The sequence below is a fragment of the Opisthocomus hoazin genome, chromosome 3 (assembly GCF_030867145.1).
Source record: "Opisthocomus hoazin isolate bOpiHoa1 chromosome 3, bOpiHoa1.hap1, whole genome shotgun sequence".
Taxonomy (NCBI): domain Eukaryota; kingdom Metazoa; phylum Chordata; class Aves; order Opisthocomiformes; family Opisthocomidae; genus Opisthocomus; species Opisthocomus hoazin.
In genome coordinates, this window is record NC_134416.1 from 69,813,574 (window position 1) to 69,837,894 (window position 24,321).

General features: G+C 38.9%; 1 protein-coding gene across 4 annotated transcripts in view; it reads left to right on the plus strand.

Moving 5' to 3' along the window:
* The window catches only part of CARMIL1 (capping protein regulator and myosin 1 linker 1), a 200,105-nt gene that overhangs the window by 94,003 nt on the left and 81,781 nt on the right, over positions 1-24,321 (plus strand). For all 4 annotated transcript variants that reach the window (XM_075416603.1, XM_075416605.1, XM_075416604.1 and 1 more), the window contains exons 9-16: positions 4,788-4,863; positions 7,447-7,535; positions 11,450-11,544; positions 15,766-15,852; positions 19,496-19,599; positions 21,553-21,630; positions 21,735-21,811; positions 22,743-22,847. In XM_075416603.1, the coding sequence (XP_075272718.1) occupies positions 4,788-4,863; positions 7,447-7,535; positions 11,450-11,544; positions 15,766-15,852; positions 19,496-19,599; positions 21,553-21,630; positions 21,735-21,811; positions 22,743-22,847 (711 nt within the window). The remainder of the gene's footprint in view (positions 1-4,787; positions 4,864-7,446; positions 7,536-11,449; positions 11,545-15,765; positions 15,853-19,495; positions 19,600-21,552; positions 21,631-21,734; positions 21,812-22,742; positions 22,848-24,321) is intronic.

Consider the following 24,321-nt stretch of genomic DNA (forward strand, 5'->3'; position numbering starts at 1 on the left):
CATGCAACATGGTGGGCAAAGTAAAAAAGGAAATTATACAGTCTTTACTTAAGCAGAATTTTTTTCTCATGGTGTACACAGTAAAGGAAATTATTTTTGTCAGCAAGTAGAAGGTTTGAGTTGTTCAGCTGAATCCCAGCCACTAGTTTCTCCACTTACAATAGATGCTATCAAAAATGTGTGCTTCCAGAAAGGAACTAATTGAGGGTAATTTTACTATGAGATGCTGAAACTTAGCTAAGTGTTGCATTTGGTTTGCTGAATTTATCTGGCCAAGAAAATTGGATTCTAAGAAAGTTGAATCTGAAGATTTTAAGTAGCATGAAACAGGAGAGAGTTTAACTAAAATCCATCATTATACGAGGAAAATGACAAATTTAAGAAACTGTAAATAAGATAGAGAAAGCGTTTGTTTCTTTGGGAAAGCCTGGTGAAAGAATTAAGAGTCTCTCAGAGATACAATGTTGAGGTATTATATCAGGAAGGCTGAACTTGGAGGTAGGTAAAGAAGAGTATCTTGCCACAGAATTCTTTGCAGCTTTAAGCTGTCTAGTATATAAACTTGCAAAAAACTCCACTCAAATACCTACTCAGCTTCCATGATGGGTTTTCAGTCTGCTCTGAATCTCACGGCAACATCACTAAGCTGTACCCATGTTGGCTAATTCGGAGGTAACTCGGACAAGACTACAGGGCTGCAACTAGTGCATGACGGGTGTAGCCAAAGACTGGTTGATTGGTTGGTTAAGCCTTGCCTAGAGAAGATAAGGAAAGGAATATTATTCAGTACAAGCAAATGTGGGACAAGAACAGAAGAACGCTTTGAACATACTGCAAGGTGGAAGTGCTGAGAAGACCATGGGACTTTCTTGAGAAAGTGACTTACAGATACCCAGCTTCAGTATAAGTTAAATGTTTGAATAATTTGTTGGGAGTGGAAAATAGTACTGATTAGGAAAGAGTAGATAGAAGAAATGTTTTAAGTATTTAGAATATCTCAGCTGGTTCAAATGAGTAGGCTTTCACAAAACAGAGTAACGAGTTTATTGCTTCACAGAAGCTTTTCATTGAAGTATACCGTACAAAATTGACATCACTGAGGAAATATATTTGTGTTGTTAATAAAAGTCTTTATTAAATGTCTCATGATTGTGTAAGATTCAAAACAATTTTGCAGCCATTCACATGCAATAGAATCCATCTTGTTATGAGAGTTTCTACGTGTTGAGGACTGAACTGAGAAAAAGGTTTTGAAATGAAATTTCAAGAAAACTAATTTTTTTAAGATGCCAAAACCTTATGCTGTTCTTTAAAAATACGCATTAGGATCCAAGATCCCAGTCAATTCAAGAATGTATGCAAACGTTTTGTGAGATATTTAGCACAGTGAGAATGCTGTGAATGGGCAATATGCCATCCTGCTTTGCAGTTTGAGAGACTGTTGTATATCTGGTCCACCTAATTTCTGGAATTGCTGAAACTATATACTTCATGTTGTGGAGTAGCTCTGCAGTGAGGTAGGAGATAGGTACACCAGTTCTCTATACACAGGGGCTATGCATTGCAAAAATAAACAATTTGTGGTTCTCCTAGTAAACCATTTCAGTTAGAGGTCAACATAAGATGTCATGAATTGTAGATGACTTTAAGTTCCCAGAGTGTCTGACACTTAGAGTGCATAGCATGACTTGCCACATGGGAACATGACTTCTGAGGTTTTATCTGGAGTTATGTTGTGCTGTGAACATATAATTGTTTAACAACAACAAAAAAGGCTCAAAGTGAACAGGACTTATTTAACTTACTAGCATGATTTTAATCTGTGTAGCATATGTTTTAGTATATTTGGACATTCAAATAATCTATTGTCAGCAAAGCATGGTTGGTTAGATTTTTTTTTTCCTTTTCTTTGCACTGTTTAGAATTCTTGCCATCTTAAATACACTGGGGGACAGAGATGTTGAAAAAATGTGAAGGTATTAGTGAAGTTTGAATGTTGTTGAAGCTTGGAGAGATTTTCTGCATTCCAAAAGAACAGTCTGTTTTCATTTTAAGATGGCACAGATTTACATTTTGTAAATCTTACTTTATTCTGGATGGTAATTTAGTAAACAAACCAATGAATATAAGCAATTCAGTATAACTTAGGGAAAGTTATGAGAAGGCCCTGCGTTTGGAAATGGTTGTTAGCGTTCTTTCATACCGTACTGCAAATGAATTCACATCATTGTTAGTAGCCCTTCTAGAATTTAATAGAATAAAGTGAATAAGGCAATATATAATTTTTTAAAAGGAAAACCCAATAACAATTGGATTGAGGTTAGGCAAGCTCAAAGCAAGAGAGGTAGTAGAGGTGAATTCCTAAAGGACCCTCATTGGTCATAAGCACCTTCAAAAATTTGAACAAAATGAAGATAAGACTGAACTATGTAGTTTCTCCTTAAAAGCAGACGGTAGAATCTGATAAAGCAAAGTTTCTAGACAGTCAGGCTACTGCAGAATGGGCGGAGGTTCCGCTGTCTGCAGGCGCGTGGGGAGGAAACGGGGTGTGCACGTGTGCACTGGGTTAGCAGTCGGTGTTACCGAAGTGCGCCAGCATCTGTGCATGTCTAGGGTCTGAACAAGAGGCCTTGAATACTGCGGAAGACTAAACTGTTTAAACATGAGACTTTGCAAATCAGCTGGGTAGATTTATTTTAAAATATTCCTGTCCTGCTGCAGCAATGTTTCTTTAACTTCTTGAAAGCATAATGGTTTTCCCACTAATGCTGAGCACCCCCTATCCTTCAGCCATTCCTTGCCCAGCCCAGAAGGTACTGAGCTCTTGCCAGCCTTCCAAGCTCCCTGGTAGCACAAACGCTTGCAGCCAGTGATTGCTCATCACTGTCCCTCTGTTCCTTTGGAGGAGCTGGGCTGCTGCTGCTGGCTGAAATATAACTGATAGTGGTGCTTTCTGCCTATTTTGGGGGTGGTGGTCCACAGCGTGAACAGCTCTCCTCCACTGGTGGGATGCTGGTACCATAAGCCTGTCCAGCGTTTGCGCTGCGGCGTTCACCACCAGCTGTGGCTGGCTGGGTACCACTGGGTGAATAAACAAAAATTACGCCTGAAGATGACTCTGATGTTCATTCCACTTTCAAGGCAAAGGCACTGGCCAGAGGGACATCAAAGCTGCTAATTCATTACCTGCTTACCAGTCACTCCAGGGGAAGGCAAAGGAGGAACAAACCTCTGTGTGGACATTCCTTACTCCATAGCGAGGTTCCTGCCTGCCCAGCCTAAGGGGAAAATACCTCTGGGTTGGTTTTTTCCCCCCCTAACATTTCGCTAGTCAGTTACTGCTTTACGTGGATACAAAGTGTGCATATGTAGGAACAAAAGCAATGTGGTAGATGGAAATAAAGCTATACGCTTCATGAAGCTGTGAGACTCTACTGTGCTAGTGGAAATGAATTCACCACAAGACTTGATGCGTGCTGTGAACAAGATGGAAAACAGGCTTAATCCTTGAAGGGCACCACACACTGGTTCCTCTGCAGGAGTGTGAAAATGGTCTATTTGTATGAGCTTCACAGTTGGTGGGATACAGTCTTTTGCTGCAAAATGCCGTACCTTCGTACCGTTACCTTAGCGATGGGCTTGTACTTCCGAATCTGTCAGCTCCAGTTCCCAATATAGCCTGCTGAAGGCTTGTCCGTATGATGATGCCTTGTCTCCTGGCTTTCCTATGCGTTTAACAGCCACCCTGAAGTGTCTAAATGTTTGTTGAAGAAAAGTGAAGGAGAGGAAGAAGGAAAAGAAGATGTGAGAAGGGTGCTGCTTGCTTAGTGCAGATCTGTGCCTACCTGCATATGGCCTGAATGAAAAGCTGGGGGGAGAGGTGGGTGGGACTAGCTTATAAAAAACAGTACTTTTGAATTTCTCCTTCTAAAAACTGGGGCTTGGAAGACACTATTTTGCTGTTTGGATAAGTTCAGGTACATTACACCTCTTCTATAAACACAAGGGGTTCCTAAGTAAAGTCCAAATGTAGGTGTGTATATATGTATTTAATATGTTGTGTCAAAATGATCTAAGTGCTGCACTGCTAAATAGTATGCTAGTGCTTGATGGATGATTCTGCTGGGAGGTAGTGAACGGACGTGAGATTTATCATTGTTGTTGGAGAAACTTAACAGAGGGAGAGCAGATCACATTAAGAGGCTTGGAATGAAAAAAATGGGAATAACTTAGAATTTCATTTGTGAAATCCGTTTTACAATTACGGAGGGTTTGTGCTGAAAGTCGCATTATCCTTTCGCAAGTCTCCTGCTTCCTGGGGGAATTTAGCTATAGAGATGAATGAGACAAGGAGGTGTTCTCTAGGAGCATTCAGTCATGGAATTATATTAAATCATCAGACTGCCAAAAAGCTTTTTAGCGCCGTGCTCAATTATAATTAGAGATTATTAAGAAGCTTAAACATGTCACAGACTGAAGAAAAAGTAGTGCTGAAAGTAGCAATGGCAGCCCAGACAAATTCCTTGTTTAAAAATTCATGCTAGAATGGATGTCAGTTGGCCAGTCAAAAATTTGTGTTAAAATACAAGAAAGACACACAGCTCCTGGTGATACTCTTTTTTTTTTTTTTTTTTTACAATACAGAGCTTTCTGTAATGGGGGTGGTAGGCAATTAGCATTGCAAATGCATGGGGAATTAGATATGGAAGAGTACTTAAGAGATTGTTTGAAATGACCAAAGCCAACAGTTATATAAAATGTGTGTAAAAGCATGTTTCTTTTTCTAGAGACTTAATACCTATAGTTGCTGCTCTGGAGTATAATCAGTGGTTTACAAAGCTGTCCTCCAAGGATCTGAAATTAGTAAGTAATAAACTGAAACAGTATACCTACTCCTACAAGGCTGTGCTGTGTTTTAGAGGATGCTGTTACATTTTTCCAGGTGAACTTTTGTAGGCAAGTAAAACCGGTCAATATATTGAATTTTTTTTTCCCTTAATCATATCAGGAAAATATAAACTGTTGGACAGTGAATTTATGCCTGAGAAATTCATGCTGAGAGTCAGGTCTTGTCAAAATTTCAAGTGAATAAACTTTGTTGGGTAATAATAGTAGCCCATAAAACTACTTCATTAGGTATTGCTAGCTCCCCCAAACATTGGGTGACTAAATAGGACACTAACTCTAAAGCAGCCAGAAATCTCAGGGTTTTTTTGGAGGTGGAAAGCAAATATCGGGATTCTGGTTTTTTTCGGATGTATGAAGCAGGTTTTTCCTCTTAATTTGCATTGCAGCTTGATGAATTTTCCTCCCAGTTGTCTGAAGCTAAGCCTGTGTAGTATGAAATATGTAGTCATGTGTGACATTGATATTCTTCCAGATCAGTTTTCTCTCTGATAAGCAAAAAGGGGGCAAAACTAAACAAGTTGGACTACTGAAGAAAGAGCCAAGAAAATCAGTAATTAGGTGACTTTTTAAGTATATAAAAATATACTATTTCTTCTAAACTTTAAAATTTATAGTCACAGGTGGAGTTAGTGGTTTGAGAAATTGCTTTCATGCTTACATCCAGAAGCTTTTGTCCTTAAAAATGAAGGTTGAGTCTCATCTTGTTTAATTTGATGCAATTTTACTGATCTGCAAATGTTCTTATTGCATTCCTAAGCTATCATTTTCCTTGAAAATTCAGTAGAAACCAGCTTATGTGATTCTTGGCAGAAGAGTAGGCAAAAAACGTTTCTTTTTTGCTGGGACGTGTTACTCAGTTATGCACAAAATGAAACTGGGGGTATTTTTAATCCTGTTGTAGTTTGCTGATAAAATCACTGTTGGTAAAAGGTATAATGCAATTCATCTGTTTCTGCTTCAGTGAAATGAGATAGTTTGCTTAGCTAGAAAACTGGCCGGTGTAGTTTGCTTAGAACAAGAACTGGCCGTATTATCTGTCGGAGATATTTTTATGTGAAAGTTTATTGAAATTCTTAGCAATTTTTCTGTGGAAACCAAATGAACTTTGTCAACTTTGAAAATGCACCAATTCCTTAAAAAACCCCAAACAAACAGACCAAAAAACTTTATCTTCCACACGTTCCACTTTCAGTCAAAACCGCCAGGAAAGCATAAATTGTTGGACAATAAATCCATGCCATAGGAACACTGCTGAGGGTCAGTATGAGGTCAGACATATCCGGAGGCAGCTGAACGCTTTGTGCTTCGTGAGTCCCACTCTGACATTGTGTTTGATAGATGGTATCCATAATGTTTTTACAGAACATGCATGAAACTTTCTGCTTGCAATCACACCACTGTAGAAGAGCTGTGATAATATTCTGAATTATTGAAATATGGAAGGCAAAGATAGAATTGGGAAGATGGCGGAGCTGACACTCTTTAGGAAAAATTATCACCTTTACTGTGTAAAGGATTAATAAGATTTTATGTGTGTGGTAGCTCAGGTTTTTTCCTTTTTGGGAGATTCAATTAGTTTAAAATTTAAAAGATCCTAGAAAATGTCAGACTGTCATTAGAGACACAGATATCCCAGGTATGAATGTCACATTGTTTTTGAAAGCAGATAACAAAGTAGTTTCAGCACTTCATGATCATAACTGAGATTCAGCTTTGGACTTCACACAAATGTTGGTTAGTGTGTGCTGTGAAAAAAAAAAAGTCAAATCTAGAAGCAAAATGAAAGATTATGATAAAAGGTGGTGAGGTAGAGAGTTCACTGTGTGGCTTTTGGATCATTAAGGTTTTATCTCTCTGTTCAAATGAGCACAGCAAACAAACTCTTTTGTTACCGTGTTTTGTTCATGGTACTTGCAAATGTCCGTGCAAATTCTAGAATCCATAACTGTAAGATTATGAGATGGGGTTTGCTTCTATGTAGGCTGAGAGAGTTCGTACTGAAATACACTGACACTTAAGCACTAGTCCTTAGCAGTCTTTGGAGGACCTGTAGCTAGAGTGCTTTTGCTCTTGAATTTTGGGGGATTTCTTCTTTGTCTGCCTTATAACATCGTTCTTTATGTTTAGTTGTCATTCCTGGTCAGCCTTTATTCTCCTTTGCACTAGTTGCCACTTTCTTCTGAAGGATTAACATGCATATGAACAAGATTTGTTTAAAAATTAAGTGAGCGTTTTTTCTGAATCTTGGAGTTTGCGTTTTCTACTATCATTATAAAAATTATGCCCCCTATCATTAGGTGTCCTGCTTCATAAATGACTCACTTCTAGTCTGCCTCTCACTTCCCTGAGTCTTTTCCAGAAGTCCTCTGTTGCCATCTGACTCTCTCGCTGGGATGTTCCTGGTATTCTTGCTTGCTATTTATGTATGACAAAAAGCTGATCACAGCCTGGATCTCATTACGATGTATAGCTTATAACTCAATAACCATCTGTTCCATGTTTGTGTTCTTTAACGCTGTTCTGTCTTTTCTGTGGCAGTCCGCTGATGTCTGTGAGCAGATACTGCGAGTGGTGAGTAGGTCCAATCGATTGGAAGAACTGGTATTAGAGAATGCCGGGCTTAGAACGTAAGTAATTCCATTAAAATGTTGCATTAGTTACTGCTTACTCCTATCAAAAAACAATGTGCAATGTATGTTAGCCAGAACAAACATTAAAAAGCCCCTATGCTCTATAGCTACCTTGTTCTGACTAGCCTGTGGTCACGAGCTTGTCATCGGGTTTTTTCTGAGGTTCCTGATGTCCAAGAAATCCCTTTAAACTATTGGTTTTTAAGATTCTGTCTCAAGAGTTGGGTTAAGTGGAGCAAAACGGATTGGATAAGGGAACAAGCCCTAAATCAGCTCACACTGTTCCTCTCCAAATATGGTTGCCAATAGAAGTATGAACACCTTTTGATCATTTAAAAAAAAGTGTTTGAGGTTTTTGTTACAGAAGCATATTATTCCATCTCGTGTAACAGCTTATAGTTTCATTCTGAAGAGGGCTGGTTTTGTCTTACTGTGGATTGCAATTAGCAGCTTTTTTAAAGCAAGAAAGTAGATAATTAAGTTGAATTCCTTGCCATGGCCTTAAAAGAAAGGTACGTAGAGGTAAGCCATACAATTTAATCCTTGCATGTGTTTTAAATACAGTAAGTTGTAGTTACTAGATATTTGCGCTTTTTTCCCTTCACAGGAAATAGAAGCAAAGTTCAAGGCACAAATTAGCCCAGTTTGTAGCTTGTCTTAGTGTTAGAGGAGTAGCATCCAAGACCATGTAGACATGATAAAGTCTAGCCCTAATGAATTTTTATGTGCAAAAAAAAAAGCAGTGGCTAGTTGAGAGAAGCAGAACAGTATACTGAATTAAAAATAAAGAAGGGAAACAAGCACAGGGAAGATATTGTGCTTTAATTGTTTGGGTCTTTTTTCCTCTTTTCAAAATGGGCTTTGCATTGAAACAGCTTTAAAAGAAAATTGCCTAAATGACACAGGAAACTCGAAGTGGAGTTTAGAATTACACCCGAACTTTCTGATCACTAGTGCATTGCTGTTAATAGCTGTCATTTCAAACATAAGCACCTGATTTTAATCTCGTTTTTCTTGCGGTGTGTGCCATTAGGTCCAGCGATAATCATGAATATTAAAGATATATTTACTACCTTTGCACATTGCCTACCTTAACTTATAGAAGCTGTATTAACTGATTTCAGTTTTAACACGTCGTGACAGATAATCAGCCTGTGACTTTGGTTTTCATAGCTCCATCAACATGAACAGCGTTTGGCATTTTGCCTCGGTGTGTATCTGCTCCAGTCAGCATTGTCTGTCTGTTTTTGTCAAGGACACATTTGTCAGTTTCGCTGGTTATCATATCTGCTTGTTAGGAGGAAATCCTGTTGTTTATGGGGTATCTTCACATAGCTTACAGACCAGTCATTTTTAATGAGCTTTGACAGACTGCCGGACCAGGGTTAAGAAAGAGCTACCAAGAGCAATGCTTTGAGAAATAATCTGAGCAGCTCCAAGAGCATATTTCTTCCTGTGCCAGAGTCATTCAAAGATGATTCCATTCTTTTCTACCTCTAGCCGGTCATTTCTGTGATTTAGTTTGGGACATGGCCCCATAAACACTTGTCATCCTCCCAGATATGATGAGAGAGTAGACTATTGTGCAGTAGTAGTTGTAAGAATCCAAAACTAGGGGAGTGTGAACCTGCTGTTGGAGAAAACAGGTTGTCAGATGAAACTCCCCGTCTGATAAGATTTATGCCAGTTTAGATGCTCTTTATAATTTTATCCCCACAGCCATTTCTTTAACAGATGTAAAGGGTGTGATCTAGGTTATTTTGGATGGCTTTAATGCATAAAGCAAACACCAATGTTTTGGTAAGCGTTAGGATGCTAACTAAGGTAGACGATATCCAGTTTTCTGCGAAAGGAGTATAGTTCAGGATGACCTGAACAAATGAGCTTGAAAACAGAGTTACATCCCTGAGGACGGAGCAATATGTGAATATTCAGAGGAATGGGGCAATATGTGATAACCAGAATATTTATTTCCATGAAACTGCAAGATAGATTCTTCAGTCTGCAAAGATCTGTTTGCAGGAGCTGGTGAAAATGATCTGTTTGTTGCGCTTGCATACTCTCTGAAAGCTTGTGGGCAGAATGTCCCTATGGCCTTCTGCACCGTCCTCTGCAGCCCTGTTCCAAAGGGAACGGCTGGCTGTGACAGAGGGGGAAGGGCAGAGGTGCCTGCTGCTGGTACCTGGAGGGCCTTAGACAGTGGCACTGCATCTCGTCTTCCCCTGCTGCGTGGGCTCTGCGTGTCCTTAGACCTAACCAGATTAGAGCTTCCCAGACGCGTCCTCTGTTTTTCTGTTAAGGGATGTTGTCTAACCAGTTCTAGAGGAATTATTTTGTTGGAGACTTCCAGATCTGTGATATTCTTACCCTTGGTGAAATATCCTTACTACTCTGCCCTATGTGTAGTTAAATTGAGTCTTTTTTGGGCTTGAGCTCCAAGCCTGAATGTCCTCAGTTGAGGCAAGCATGGCTGTGCAGTGCATACAGAGCGAGTTCGATGCTTTAGAGAAAATGTCAGGCTGACATTGCACGCTGTGTTCATGAAGTGTGCAGCCGAAAAAAGGAAGAAGTTTTAGGACATGAAACAAAGCGTGGACAAAGGAGGAGGGGAAGGGATGTTGCCTGGTGAGCAGAGCCCAGGTGCCTCTGTTCATGGTAGAGGCTGCACAGGGTGTGGGCAAGTTGTGTTGGTTTTTTCCAAGATGAGCCTTGGTGTTCCGTGTGCCCTACATAGGTAATCTAGTACTTTCTGGTGGCAGTGGATTTACTGTGCTTTGATTTTTTTCTTAGTTTGTTCACACACACCCCAGTAGTCCTTAAAGTTCTGGTAATCTTGCCTATACTGGTGGCAAAACCTGGAGCAGAGTTTGTAAGCGAGCCTGGAGGTATAGGCAGAACGCTGTAATGACAAGAATCTGTTAGGGATAAAGGAAGAGGAGGAAACTCCCCGTGAAGGGTTGGTTTGTTTGTTTGTTTGTTTTTAAACTCGAAACCTAATTTTGCTTGGCTGGACGTAAGAAGCTTGATTCAGTTGCCTAAGCACAGGCATCTAGTGCCATCTGAAATGCTGTAGGGTATCCATGGCGTGTTGGCAAATGTAACCGAGGACCGACAGGAGATATGCAATCTTCTGCAGCAGCAGCTGGTAGCAAAGCAAGATACCCTGAGGCCTGTCAGGTGGCAGAGATTCAAGCCCAGAATTTCTTTTTGCTGAGTCTTTGTATTCACATGCTGCTTGTATTTTAGGAAAAGAATACATTTTTCCTAAAGGCATCCCATCATCATGCATTTGCAGCACTGGAACCTGTTCTAGCCCTAGCAGTCTGTCTAAGGACATGGCGTTTCAATGGGAAACTAAACTTCCCTGAAACGTTTCTGTACTCAAATACACCTTGCAACAACAGGTAGCCAAAAGCTATAGAGGCTATTGCTGTCCAGTCTCCACTCTTTTCCAGATGCTGGAAGAGGATGCTACCTCCACTGCAGTTCTCAGCACACAGACTGATCTACTAGTATTATGGTAGTCAGGATCTGTCCCGAGGAAAGAGGGCAGTGTTGATTATCACTCTTCTAGCAATGTAGCTGGTAGTTCTCCACCACTGTTTTGTTTTCAGTTCTTCTGTGTTACTCCTATTTTATGTCTTCAGATCTTTATCAAAAGCAGTTGAGCATTGACTGAATGCCCTTTGGTCTCTTAGGTCACAGAATAAATAAATAACAAAATAACCTGCTTTGAAAGATAGCAAATTAGCCAGATAATCATTGTTTAAAACTGTGAAGAATCGGTTACTGATCTGCAGGATGATAGACCACTTCTGGCTAGTAATCCCTTGATTCTTTTAAGCCTGTGAATGTGCTGTTGATATAGGAGATAACAGGATTCTTTCTCCCTCTTTTTTCTTTTCTTGCAGAGATTTTGCACAGAAACTAGCCAGTGCGCTAGCTCATAATCCCAACTCAGGACTCCATACGATCAACCTTGCTAGCAATCCACTTGAAGATAGAGGTACCGTAACTTTTATATTTTTCTCTTTCTACGAGTGTAATAGCAGGATTACTGCTGCTCCATTCAGCTTTGCCTGAATAATAGGGTATTGTTCTGTGTGTAATGCCATTGTAAATATCTGTTGTTCACAAATGACTGAGAATTGCTATTATTTTTTGATTTATACATATCCATTAGCTTGTTCAGAAATGTTTAAATGTCTTCAACCAACCATGGATTTCATTGGATTTCATTACATTTTCATAGCAGTTCCTTTTAAAGAAAGCTAGAACACAGTGACTGTTTAGGACTAGCGAGTAAGTAAAGTGGTGGTCATTTTTAGAGGCAATGTAATCAGTTGAAAGATGAAGCATGAGGCAACTTTGTTACTTGGATTATATTTTCCTGATGATTTTGTGTTTTTATTTCAGCCATAATTCAGTACTTATTTTCAATATTGAAACTGTTCCTGTTTTCATCTTTGTGCTAGTCCATTGTGTTGCCAGTATTTGGCGATGTTCAGTACGGAGCAAAGCGCTGTTCCCTCCACAAGATGGAAAATCAAGCTGAACAGCTCATCTTTTCTCAGACTAGGCACTGCTAGGCATGATTTCAGTACATATCAAGTCAAGTCATTCCCCTCCCTTGTCTACTTTCTTTTCACCCAAGAGGCATTTATTTTTAAAATAACGTTACATTCTTTCAGTCTGGAGTTGACCCTTCAATGCTGCCCATGTGAGATTTCAATTTGCTTCACTTAATGCATTCCAGGCACACAGTGTTCTGGGATCAGACTATCTTGTGCTCCTATAGGGCCAGAAGAAAGAGTAGAATTTTATACAGTGAACCTTTTCTTGTTTTATTTGGTTTGTTTTGGGGAAATTTTCCAGTCTCTTTGCTGTCATGAGTAAAAACAGAAAACCTGTCCTTTTTGATTACAACCTGACTGACTCACAATGTTGTTAACACCGAGTTTTGTAAGTGTCTCTATTGCTGTTTCAATGAGGAAAAAAAATGGGAAGAGTTTTTTCCCTTCCTCGTTTGTATCTGTTTCCTTTTGACTAGAAACAAGTACGAAAATATTTTTGTTTTCAATTTATTCAGAGTAGTTTTTTAGTTAAAATTATTTACATTAATTGCTCTAATGTTCTGATTATCTCTTGCCTGCGGATTACCATTTGCCCTCCTGAAGAATTCATATTGTGTGAAAGCCAGTGTTTTCCTGAAGAACATTTTTGTTACAGTGTGCCATAGGCCTAACTGCATTGTACAAAAATTTCTGTTCTAAGTTGGAAAAAAGGCTGCCACACTGTTGATTCTGCTTTTGAAGAAGTGTATTTAGATAGTGTTATATGAAAACTTTTTTTAAAAGGAATTCAGTTTTATCTTGAAAGTAAATCAAATGACCAAAGCATTTGGTAGATATTCCGCAGTGCCAGGGGATTATTTTTTTTTTAAAGCATATCATTGTGGGTACTTTCTTTGCAATAAACCTATGGATTCAAACCCTTCTGCAGTATCTGCATACAAGATACAGATGAAGTGAAACTACAACTTAGAGAAATTAGTAGGGTTTTTTCATTATCTCACTCTCTCCTATCACATATGCAATTAAGATTTGACCTTTTCGTTAGAGAATTAGATAAGTTATATGAGTACTGAAAGAGAAATTAACTATAATTGCAGTGTGCAAATATTGTATCTTTTCAGTTTAAAAAAGATTTGCGTGTGCTGTGATCTGATATTCACTGAGTACAAGGTAAATCTGACTTCAGTTAACTGAAGGGGCAGCAAGCATTTCACAAGTAAAAGCTGGCATAATGGAGATTTGTGTAAACATATGGATTTCGGAAAATATCTCTTGAAAAATCACTTCTTCAGGAACTGGAAGTTCAACCAGATTATTTTGCAATTATAAGGGAGATAAGAGTTGTGTGAATTATGGGGAAGAACATATCATTGTGCTGTGTTTGAACAAAAGCCCACCCTAAGCTATTGTATATTACTGAGTACCAGTAAGTAAAGACATTGTATTATTACATTAATGCAACTGTCCTTATTCCAATAACATGAGAAGTGCATTTAGTTTAACTAAGTTAAAAGATCAGGCTTCAGTTCAGATACAAAGCAGTGTTTATATGAAGTGATTTTACACAGACACCAGTCTCTTAATTTGTGGTTGGCTTCCCTTTATGGTACTGTCAATATTTGTGAGACTAACACCTGGAAAGTTTATTATCAATCTTGGCTTTAACATCTAGCCATGCTGAAGCAATGGGAGTTTTGCTTTTGGCTCTACTAGGATCAGAATGTAATTCATATTTTGTTAAAAATAGTGCAAAGCAAACAGACTGAAGCCTAGAAATACTCAAATTCAAAACTGTGTGTCTGGATGCAGTTAAGTTTAATTCTGCCATTAGAGCTCTCATCTCTGTTACACCATCAGCAAAAATGGGTGTCCTTAAGAGCATTCAGGGGCCTGAGTGAGCAGAAGGACTTTTTCTTCTCTGCACCTGATTCCTGTATCTTATAACTGGGTGGGTGGATCCTTAACTCCCAGTGCTGGTACAATGTTAAAATTGTTCAGCTTGGCTAGAGTGATAAGTGGTCTGCAGATTGTTAGCAAAATACAAAGAAGGAGAGGTAAAATTATTTGCTACACTTCTTGCTCAAAATGCTTCAGAAGAAAAATTACATTTGAGATATCCTTAATAATTCTGATTGTACTCCTTTTTCTCCTCTTTGCCTTGATTTTTGAAAGTATATATTGTGACTGAACCAGATCCACAGAAGTGGACAGTCAGCTACAGAATATAAATTCTGAGGCTAGCTTAAGGTATATTGAGCCTCCCACTTCAGAGGAGCTAAAAAGATTTGTTATTTTTTTAATAGTAGAGCTATGAAAGAAAATCCTGTTAATATGACTTGATTCATTCTTCCTGAAAGTTGGTGAAGACATCCAGTTACCATTGTCTTTTACAATAAACGATGCCAAGGCATCATTGGTCTAATATTTTGGCAGTATAAATAAAATACAGTGTGTTGTTTTGAGCTGTGTGGATGTTGCACCTATGACCAGCATACACAACCTGCTTTTACAGGTAGCATTAAAAAAACCACTGCAACAATATCTGCAAGGTAGCTACTCTTTCATTACCGATGATGGGTAAAATGTGATAAAAGCAGAGTAAATGTATGTATATGACATACCAGCGGACTGTTTCGTGCCTGCATGTGTGGAGAAGGTTATCAGCTTTTCATTTACTGTGTTTTGAAACGAATATAAGGCTTTACCCCATTTCTCTTTGCCCTTGTCTGTGCGAGTGAGTTGCTGTGGAGGACTATATTTCACACCTCAGGTTGAACCTGGAGTTTCTGTGTTGATTTATTCCTCTAATAAATATTTCATGGATTGGTTCCATTGTTATTTAGGATGTGCCCTCTTAATCAAATTTCAGTCTTTTGCTTAAATGGGGGGATTAATTTTATGGAGTGTGGAACCTGGGTACACTGAGACAGGCTTTAATGAAAAATGCTTTTTTTGTTGTTGTTGAATTTGTGCTGAGGTAGTCCTGTCTACGTCAGCATCTGGATAAGGTTTTACTGTTTGGGATCGCAAGTGGTTATAGCATTTCCAAGCCTGTGCCCTGGCTGGTGACCTGCAGGCTGCTGTAAGAGAGTGAAGTGGCCATTACAACCTGGTGGAGGCTTCCGGGTCTTGGGGTTTCCCTCGGAAAAAAGGCAGTGTTTGTTGACACTGGTGTCTCTCTTGCCTTGACAGCACTTCCCTTTAAAAGAAAATAAAAATAGTTTGAAGTTTCACGTGAAGTACCACAGTTGGGTTTTATTATGTAGTTCGGTATTTTTTGTTATTTTTTTTGGCTGAACCATAAAGCTTCTAGATTTCCCATGTGCTGACATTTTGACATGTGTAATATCTTCCTTTTCAGTTCTTCTCAAAAGTATGTGTGCGTTATATGGTTTTTAAACTAATTAAGTTGGCTCACTGATCATGAACAGTAAAGTTCCCTGTCTGTTCATTGATTAACAAAGAAGAGTTCTTGACTAAGTCAGTCATTTCAAAGATTTATGGTCATAAAAAGGCAGCGTAATTTTGGGCCCACCCCCACTGTGAGTGCAGTTCCTCCCATAAGAGGGTTTACCCCTGGTGTGATTGCTGGGAAGACCTGAGATCACACAGTTAACCCGAAAACATCCATTTTCTCTTTGCTCCCACAACAGGCGTGTCATCTTTGAGCATCCAGTTTGCCAAACTTCCAAAGGGATTGAAACATTTAAATTTATCTAAAACCTCCTTGTCACCTAAAGGTATGTTTTATAAGTGTGCCTCTTAATCTGTTCTAAAATTTTCAGGCTTCCGTCCTAATAATACCTTTTGTTACCAGATTATAAAATAATTAATTCTGTAATTGATTTACATGTGTATTCTCAAGAGCGCAGCTGCTTTTTTGCAGTCCTGGGTTCCTGGACTGTGGGCTGCGTTCTGTGTCACATTCAACACTTTGAAAAACTCTTACTCGCTTCTGTAAACTTTGAGCTTGAACCTGTATTGTAAAGAAAGATTTAATTAAGAATTGTCATAAATGATGTGTTGCATGTATGCTTCAAAAAGATGTCTGAAGCACAAATGTGTAGGGAATTTTCCAAATGTTTTACATACAGTTATTTTGTGAAACCAGGTATTGTGACAATGGCTGTTAAGTGATCTACTCTGAGTAGACTTCTTTGTTTTATAATTTACAAATTTCTGATTTGATATCATAATTGAAATGTATGTATTTTTTAAAAGCAGTAACAGTTCTGAAACACAAGTCAGAAGCTTTCAGCATTTTTTGCATTGCTGTTTTACAAATGACAGATGCACTGACCTCTTAAACAGACTGCTCATACCCAGGATCTCCTGTATAGAACAGGAGTCTTAAAAATAGAAAAAACGCACTGACATTATTGCAGCTATTTCATGGATGTTGATGACCTGGAAAAAATGAGTGAGTTACAGTCTATGAAGGACATTAGTTGATAACAGATAGGAGCCATGCTCTTTTATCCTTTTAATTATTGCTCTATGAAGTGCAGATTCTGTGTTTTCCTGATCTTTAAGGGTTGACCTGGAGGAATATGAGTGGGGATAAAGTTCTTTTGTTGTTTTTTTTTAATGAGTGTTCTGTAGCTCTTGTTATGCTTAAGTAAGTATTAAACCCTAAACTGAATTTATTCAATCATGGTTTTCATTAAAGAGAATATTAAAACTCTGGGGTTGTTTTTTTCCACTGCTAACTCCATTTTTGGTGACAAGCAATGGCTTATGAATCTTGACTAATATTACACGTACTTTTGAGATTAGATGTTCATGAATTTGACAGAAGTTCACACAGTTCTGTTATGTTCACTGATCCTGTGCTTTTCTTCACGTGATCTGAATGTCAGCAAGTGCTGGTGATTGTTGAGTCAAAAGGACACTCTAGCTATGCTTCCCTCTTCATAAAGAGTAAATGCCAGCTTGATGAAGTTCATCCACAAAACTCACGTTAGTAAAAATGAGTTCTGAGGTCATGAAAAGAATTTGGAAGGTTCTTAACTCACTTTTTTAAGACGATCTTTAAACAAAAGCTGAAAATATATCCCTGTGTGTCTAATATTGTCCTCATGTGAATCATCATCCAGACTGCATTGCAATGACTATCTGCTTTCCAGAGAGTAACGTGTCACCGTGAATATTGTCCCATGGCATCTCCTCAGAATTCCTTAAAAAAGTGTATGCCACGTCAAAAAATAAGAATTCCTATAACCCTCTGGACCTGAAGAAACTCAGCTTCACCTCTTCAGTTGTCTGCAAAGCTGTCTGTCTTAGCCAGTTTTCCTTTAACTTAAAAAGGCAGTACTGAATTGATTTTAACTTGGGAGGCTGTTTTTGAACTTGTAATATCGAGGGGGGAATATTGTAGTGTTTTCTGTGGGGCAAGTCTATAGGAGACCTTGGAACTTGGATTCAGTAGAGTCAAAGGTGCATGGATTTTCCCCCCCCCCCAGCCTTTCTTATTTTATTTTTTTTTTATTTTGAGCTTTTCTGTTTCAGAAATTCTGTACAATCCCTCACTGGTTTTAACCTTGTTTAACAAGCACTTTCTATTCGAGAGAAGTTGCTAGGATTGAGAAGTGAAGTTCAGGTGGTAACTTCCCCACTGATCTTTCTTCAAATATTGTATCTCAAAGTTCCTGAGAACTATTAACACTCTGAGCCTCCTGAGAGTGATAAAAGAGCATGAAAGATTATCTGCAAATGAAAGTGAGATTACTGTTAGAGTATAGCATGAGGTAGGTGAAGTTCAAACAAAAATGTATTGATTTGAAGATTCTGGTTAAATGGACAATTCTAGTATACTCATTCAAATATAGAACTTGCTTTTCTGAGCTAATTAAAAAAATCCCTCTTTCGCATCGTTTGCCTTCAGTGGGATAGCTGATTTTGAACAGTTGGCCATTTTTAATCATGAAAGAAGCAGCAGCATAATGGATAGTTTGATAGCTGCTCTTCTCCCCCAAAGTCAGACACTGCTCCTGAATTCCCAGAATTGGTTCTTGGTAGTATATGCTGAATTGTTGACAGTACATCACATTCATTTCTACTTCTTGTTGCTTATAGATGCTGTTGAGAAGACTCACTAAAGTGAATCCAGAACTATAAGCGCAGTGGTTAAACAGAGCTTTTAGATCTTTCAAAGTTTCAAAAAGTATTCATTGCAGTTTACCTTTATAGATAGGGTGTGGATTCAACAATACAATGTTAAGGTAAAAGAAAAATTACAAGAACAAGAAAGTTTTGAGACATGGCAAAGATGTTGCTGTGCTTCAATGCTTTTCAGTATCAAAAGCCTCCTGAAATCAAAAGCCATACTACTAATGTGGGAGACTTTCTTAATATTTGGCAGCTTGGAAAACTAAAGTGCTGAAGTGGGGTATTTTGGTCTCCAGTGGCTTGCTAGCTGCTTCCTCTACATCCTCACTGATAAATCCATTTCAAAATAGTTTTTAATTGAAGAATGGACATTTCCATCCATTGAATGCCAGTCCATTTTCACTGACCAGTAGCTTTGAGAAATTCACCAGTACTGTGTGGTAGATCAAAACACCTGCCAGCTTTGCAGCTTTGGCCAGGCACTTACAAAACACACACATGTAAGAAACACACACGTGTGCTGCTTGAAAGGCAGTAATAGCCATCTACAATAAATTAAAAACTAGGTGATAAGCTACAAAGCCCTCACATGAAAGTTAGGTCTGCTGGAAGTAGCCACGTGTGAATTTGTATTTAGAAAAGCTGAAGAAATTGAGAGGAAGAAAGCTCTGACTTCTTTTTTCCCAATGTAAGCTTTTTAATTTTAATGTGAAAAGTATGTATTTGTTCTGATCAAGAGTTGAGAGTCTTTATGCATCTCTTGATATTTTAATTAAGTGTTTTTCTGAAATTACAGGCAATATGTAATCGAAATATTTTTAATTTCTAGGCCTCATCAGTTGCTTTTGAAGTTCTGGCGATTATAATTGTTAATGTACTTGGTCTTCCACAGATACTTTCATCTACTTCCACAGATGCTTTTATCTAAATATTGTTGTTTGCAGGAAGACACTGTCTTAACACTATGGAGTAAACAGTTTTAAAAATCTTCACAAAAAGACTTCTTGCCTGGATCCAGGAGCTATAACACTGTGGCTTCATCAGGGCAGCTGATGGAGCGTGGTTCAGGCAAAACCGGGCATGCTGTGGCAGGGAAGAGTCTCATATCTGCCTGGTGATCTATCTTCGTGCCGCAGTACAGTGGTGTTAACAGGGGGTTGTTGAAGATTTATGTATGTCTGTATTCACTGCGGTTTTGCACTTGCAGTGTCTGGGCTAATTTTGCCTAGAGTTGGCTAAGTTGAGTACTAACGTTTATTTATTTTTTTTTGGCAGGGGTGAATAGCCTTTCCCAGTCACTGAGTGCCAACTCGCTGATCGCGAACACGCTCATCTATCTTGACCTCTCAGGGAACATGCTCCGTGGTGATGATCTCTCAGTAAGCACTTTCTTCTCATTTGTGAGTTAATGAATGTATGTTTTAGTTTATTGTTAAGGGGGGGGCAAAACCATTTAGTTTGGATCCTTTTTTGCCTTTATCTCAGTACAGTTCTAGCAGTAGTAGAAAATAACATTTTGATCTCTACTTTTCGTTATGTAGTATGAAATTGCCCCACACAACTAAACAAATCCACAATAATTTTAGTTCATGCTTTTAGTCCTTTGCTTCTACTGCTTAAATGAGAAAACTGCAAGTGTGCTACTTGTTTGAATGGACTTACCGTGCTCCCCGAGTTCTGTCTGAAAGTGACCAAAATGCAATTAAACAAACTAATGGTTTTTTAAAGTTAAGTATATTACAATTTTTTCATTGGAAGGTTGGAAAAAATTGATTTCTTTTGACTTGGAAAGACATAATTAATTTCTGGTTTTCAGTGGTTTTGTTTGCATAAATAAATCTGTGCACCTCCTTGACCAAGTTCTGTTGAAGCCTGTGATTCTTTGAAGAATGTAATTATTTTTTAAATTCCTTTGTTCAATTCATCAGTTGCCATAGATGTGCAGCTCTGTTTCCTCCATAACGAAATCCTCTTAGTTCTCAATTTGTATTCATTTACTTTTTTACTGTTACATCTGTATCTTTCTCTCACATCAAAAGTTGTGTGCACGTAAGTGTCACATTTTGAATTCTTAAAGTACTGAGCCTCTAAAATACGCAACACTAGAGTCACCCAATCTTATAATCTAAAGTGCAGTCAGACATGACTGTTACTTTTTCACAAAACTTACTAGTTTCAGATTCCTCAGCACATTCAAAGAACTAGTATTTTCAGACATGAGGTGAAAGTTTCAGCAGGACAAGAGGATTTAAAAGGTAGCAATCAAATAGATAAATGTAGATAAAGACACACAGTGAATTACTCTTAAAGAAAGAATAATATAGCAAATAATGTAAAAACAAAAAGTAAAATAAAATGTACAACTTCGATAGGCAATGTTTAAATCTGATGTCTACCTGCAATAGTTTAAGGGACAAATACCAAAAGCAGGGCTTTTCTTAGCCTGTGAGAGAGAGAGATAATTCAAAGAAAAAGATTATTAATAACGAGATCTCTTAATCTGTGGAACATTTTTTCAGCAGGAGGAAGGAAATTCTGTTATTTAGCATTTAAAGTAAACCCCAGCAAAGCACAGGGATTTTTAAACCAGGGACCTTTCTTGCACTGTAGGTATAGGGGCTAAATGACCTAATTTTTAGCAAGATGAATCTATTTTAGAAACGTTGAACATGCTCTATTTGTCTGGGTTTCATGTGGAGTTGAGCTTTCCGTGTTTCTGTGAATTAGGTCATACTTTTATCTTTCTGTGTTGTTCTCTGAGAGTAAAAAAAGCCCATAATAAAACAGTGTGTAGTAAGAAGTTTTACATACAGTAACATTTGCATGACATATCCTGTGCATTACTGAAGCTATTGATAGTTAAATCTTGTTACGTGTTCTGTATCCTCCCTTAAACCATTAATACGCTGCTGATATTAAGACATAATTGTGGTCTTTGGATGCAAATTAGTTGCTTCCCTCATGCTTAAAGGGACTGGCTTAAACTTACAAACCAATTAGCCTTTCTGAAATGTAATAGCAACCTGAATGACATTCCAAGATATTTCTGACTAAATTAATTACCATTTGGTGTGAAAGTGAATTGCAAAGAGTAATGTTTGGTAAATGTAGTCTGAGCATCGTTTTTTCCCCTGTTTTGAAAAATAGTAGCCTTCAAAAGTAAAACAGGCTGTACTGATTAGGTGAAAAGAAGTTTCAGACACAACTCTTCTATTGCAACTTTATCATAAAATCCTAAAATGTAATGAGAAGTAGCAATCCAGTAATAGGTGTCATACTATACTATCAGAATTAATAGGGATAATTCTTTTTTTTTTCTCCCTTAATTACAGAGCCTATACAATTTTTTGGCCCAGCCAAATGCCCTTGTTCATCTGGATTTGTCCAACACGGAGTGTGCACTAGATATGGTAAAGATGCTTTTGTGGAGATTCAGATACCAAGGAAACATTCCCCACCTTCTGTCCCTAGGTACTTTTATGGGTTAATATAAATCAACTTTGTTTTAAACCAGGTGTGCGGAGCCCTCCTTCGTGGATGTCTTCAGCATCTAGCTGTCCTTAGCCTCTCTAGGACTCTTTTTTCTCACAGGTACAGTTTAAATGTAATTACTCGCAACTCCTGCGAAGTTTTGCTTTATAATTTCTTTCTTGCATGTTGCACGTTTCTTTTTAAGAAGAAATCCAAGACTTCATGAAAGTCTTAGAAGTCTTGGTTCTCTGTGAAATAGGTACTTTTATTCCAAGCAAAATATTTTCTTTCCCTTTCCGGTCTTTGCTGGATGGCTGTAAAATAAGCAACCTTGTCTAATAAGTTTTTTGGTGTACTGATGCAGTGGAAAAATCTCTGTATATCTTTTGTCTCTAAGAGGCATAACATCAGGCTTTGAAGTCTGACTGACTTGACTCCTCTTTGAATTTGGTTTTTAAAGTTTGTACTTTTCATGATTTGATGATGGTTACAAATGCTTTTTGAAATTTTTTGTCCTTTCCTGGGAGGAAGTCTCTTTGAAAGTCTTTGAGACTGAACATTGACTTTGTAGAAGATTTGCATTGTAGGAAATTTTAACATTAGCTTCCCTTTTCGTCAAATCAGTGTCTTGGGTCCGTATCAGAGATGATACCTAATTGGAGGTAAGCTACTCCAGCACTGAATAATTATTTCTAGTGGTGAAAAGGCAATTTCAGGGGTTTTGTAATATCCTGTTTGATCCTCTACTCATAAGATAGAAGTATATTCACTGTTAATCGGACCTAAGTGATCATTCTTTGTAGTTCACCAGACTGAAGCTAGATAGTAATGTCTTCTGTGCAGCAGTGCAATGCTGAGGGTTGTTTGTTGAATCAACATTTTGATGACATTATATTTCTAAGCTAATTGAGAGCCACTGATTACAGAGCTGTTGAAGGTAGAGCAAATTAAACATGTATAAGATCATTACAGTTCTGACGGCATGTGTTCACTCTTTATTGGAATGAGGAGTGTCTAGATGCTACTTCTTAATGAATTTGTTTATTTACAGAAAAGGAAAAGAAGTCCCTCCCTCCTTCAAACAGTTTTTCAGCAGCTCACTTGCTTTGATGCAGATTAATCTTTCGGGAACTAAACTCCCTCCTGAGCCTCTGAAGTAAGAATTTCATTTCATTTTCTTCTGTTGCCTAAAACCTAGTTTGCATTGTTATTATGTAAGTGCCTCATATTATAAATGATGGGGAAAGGATTTTGCTTTTTTTTTTCCATTGTACATTATTGATATTGCAAGAGTGAGTTTTGTAATGATCACACATTCAAGAAATGTTATTTCCATCTCACAGTGGAGACTGTTAATCATATTTTGTTCTGTGGGAATGCCACAGCTGTTTAGCTTCTATCAATATTTTTTTGTGATATATTTCTTACTTTGTGGCTTATGAAAAAAACTGTTCACTTCACAGTAAAATGGGATTATGTACTTTTGTGAGTTCCATTCCTTTGAGGCTGTGGTATTGCAACAGCCATTGTGAAACAGAACCTGTTGCAATGCTTGGGAGAAGAGACCGACTGCGCAGAGCTAAGTCCTCCTGTTAGGTGGAGAGAGGACGACAGAAACTCATGGGAACACTAAGGGTAATACATCCCTTTGCTATATGTCACTGTGGTGGGTTGACCCTGGCTGGATGCCAGGTGCCCACCAAAGCTGCTCTGTCACTCCCCCTCCTCAGCTGGACAGAGGAGAGAAAATACAATGAAAGGCTGGTGGGTCAAGATAAGGACAGGGAGAGATCACTCACCAATTGCTGTCACGGGCAAAACAGACTGGACTTGGGGAAAAAGTAATTCAATTTATTACCAGTCAGATCAGGGTGGGATAATGAGAAATAAAATCAAATCTTAAAAACACCTTCCCCCCACCCCTCCCTTCTTCCCAGGCTCAACTTCACTCCCCATTTCTCTCCCTCCTCCCCCCTGAGCAGCGCAGGGGGATGGGGAATGGGGGTTGTGGTCAGTTCATCACACGTTGTCTCTACCGCTCCCTCCCCCTCAGGGGGAGGGCTCCTTACACTGCCCCTGCTCCAGCCTGGGGTCCTTCCCATGGGCTGCAGTCCTCGGCAAACTTCTCCAGCGTGAGTCCTTCCCATGGGTTGCAGCTCTTCATGAACTGCTCCGGCGTGGGTCCCTTCCACAGGGTGCAGTCCTTCAGGAACAGGCTGCTCCAGCGTGGGTCCTCCACAGGGTCACAAGCGCTGCCAGCAAACCTGCTCTGGCCTGGGCTCCTCTCTCCATGGGGCACAGGACCTCCCAGGAGCCTGCTCCAGCGTGGGCCTCCTTCAGGCATAGGGTCCTCCCTGGGCTGCAAGTGTTTATCTGCTCCACCGTGGACTTCCATGGACTGCAGGGGACAGCCTACCTCACCATGGCCTTCTCCACACGCTGCAGGAGAATCTCTGCTCCGGCGCCTGCAGCACCTCCTCCCCCTCCTTCTGCACTGACTCTGGTGTCTGCAGAGTTGTTCCTCTCACATATCCTCACTCCTGTCTCCTACTGCATTGCTCTTGAGCCATTTTTTTCCATCTTCTTAAATATGTTATCCCAGAGGTGCTACGACTGTCACTGATGGGTTT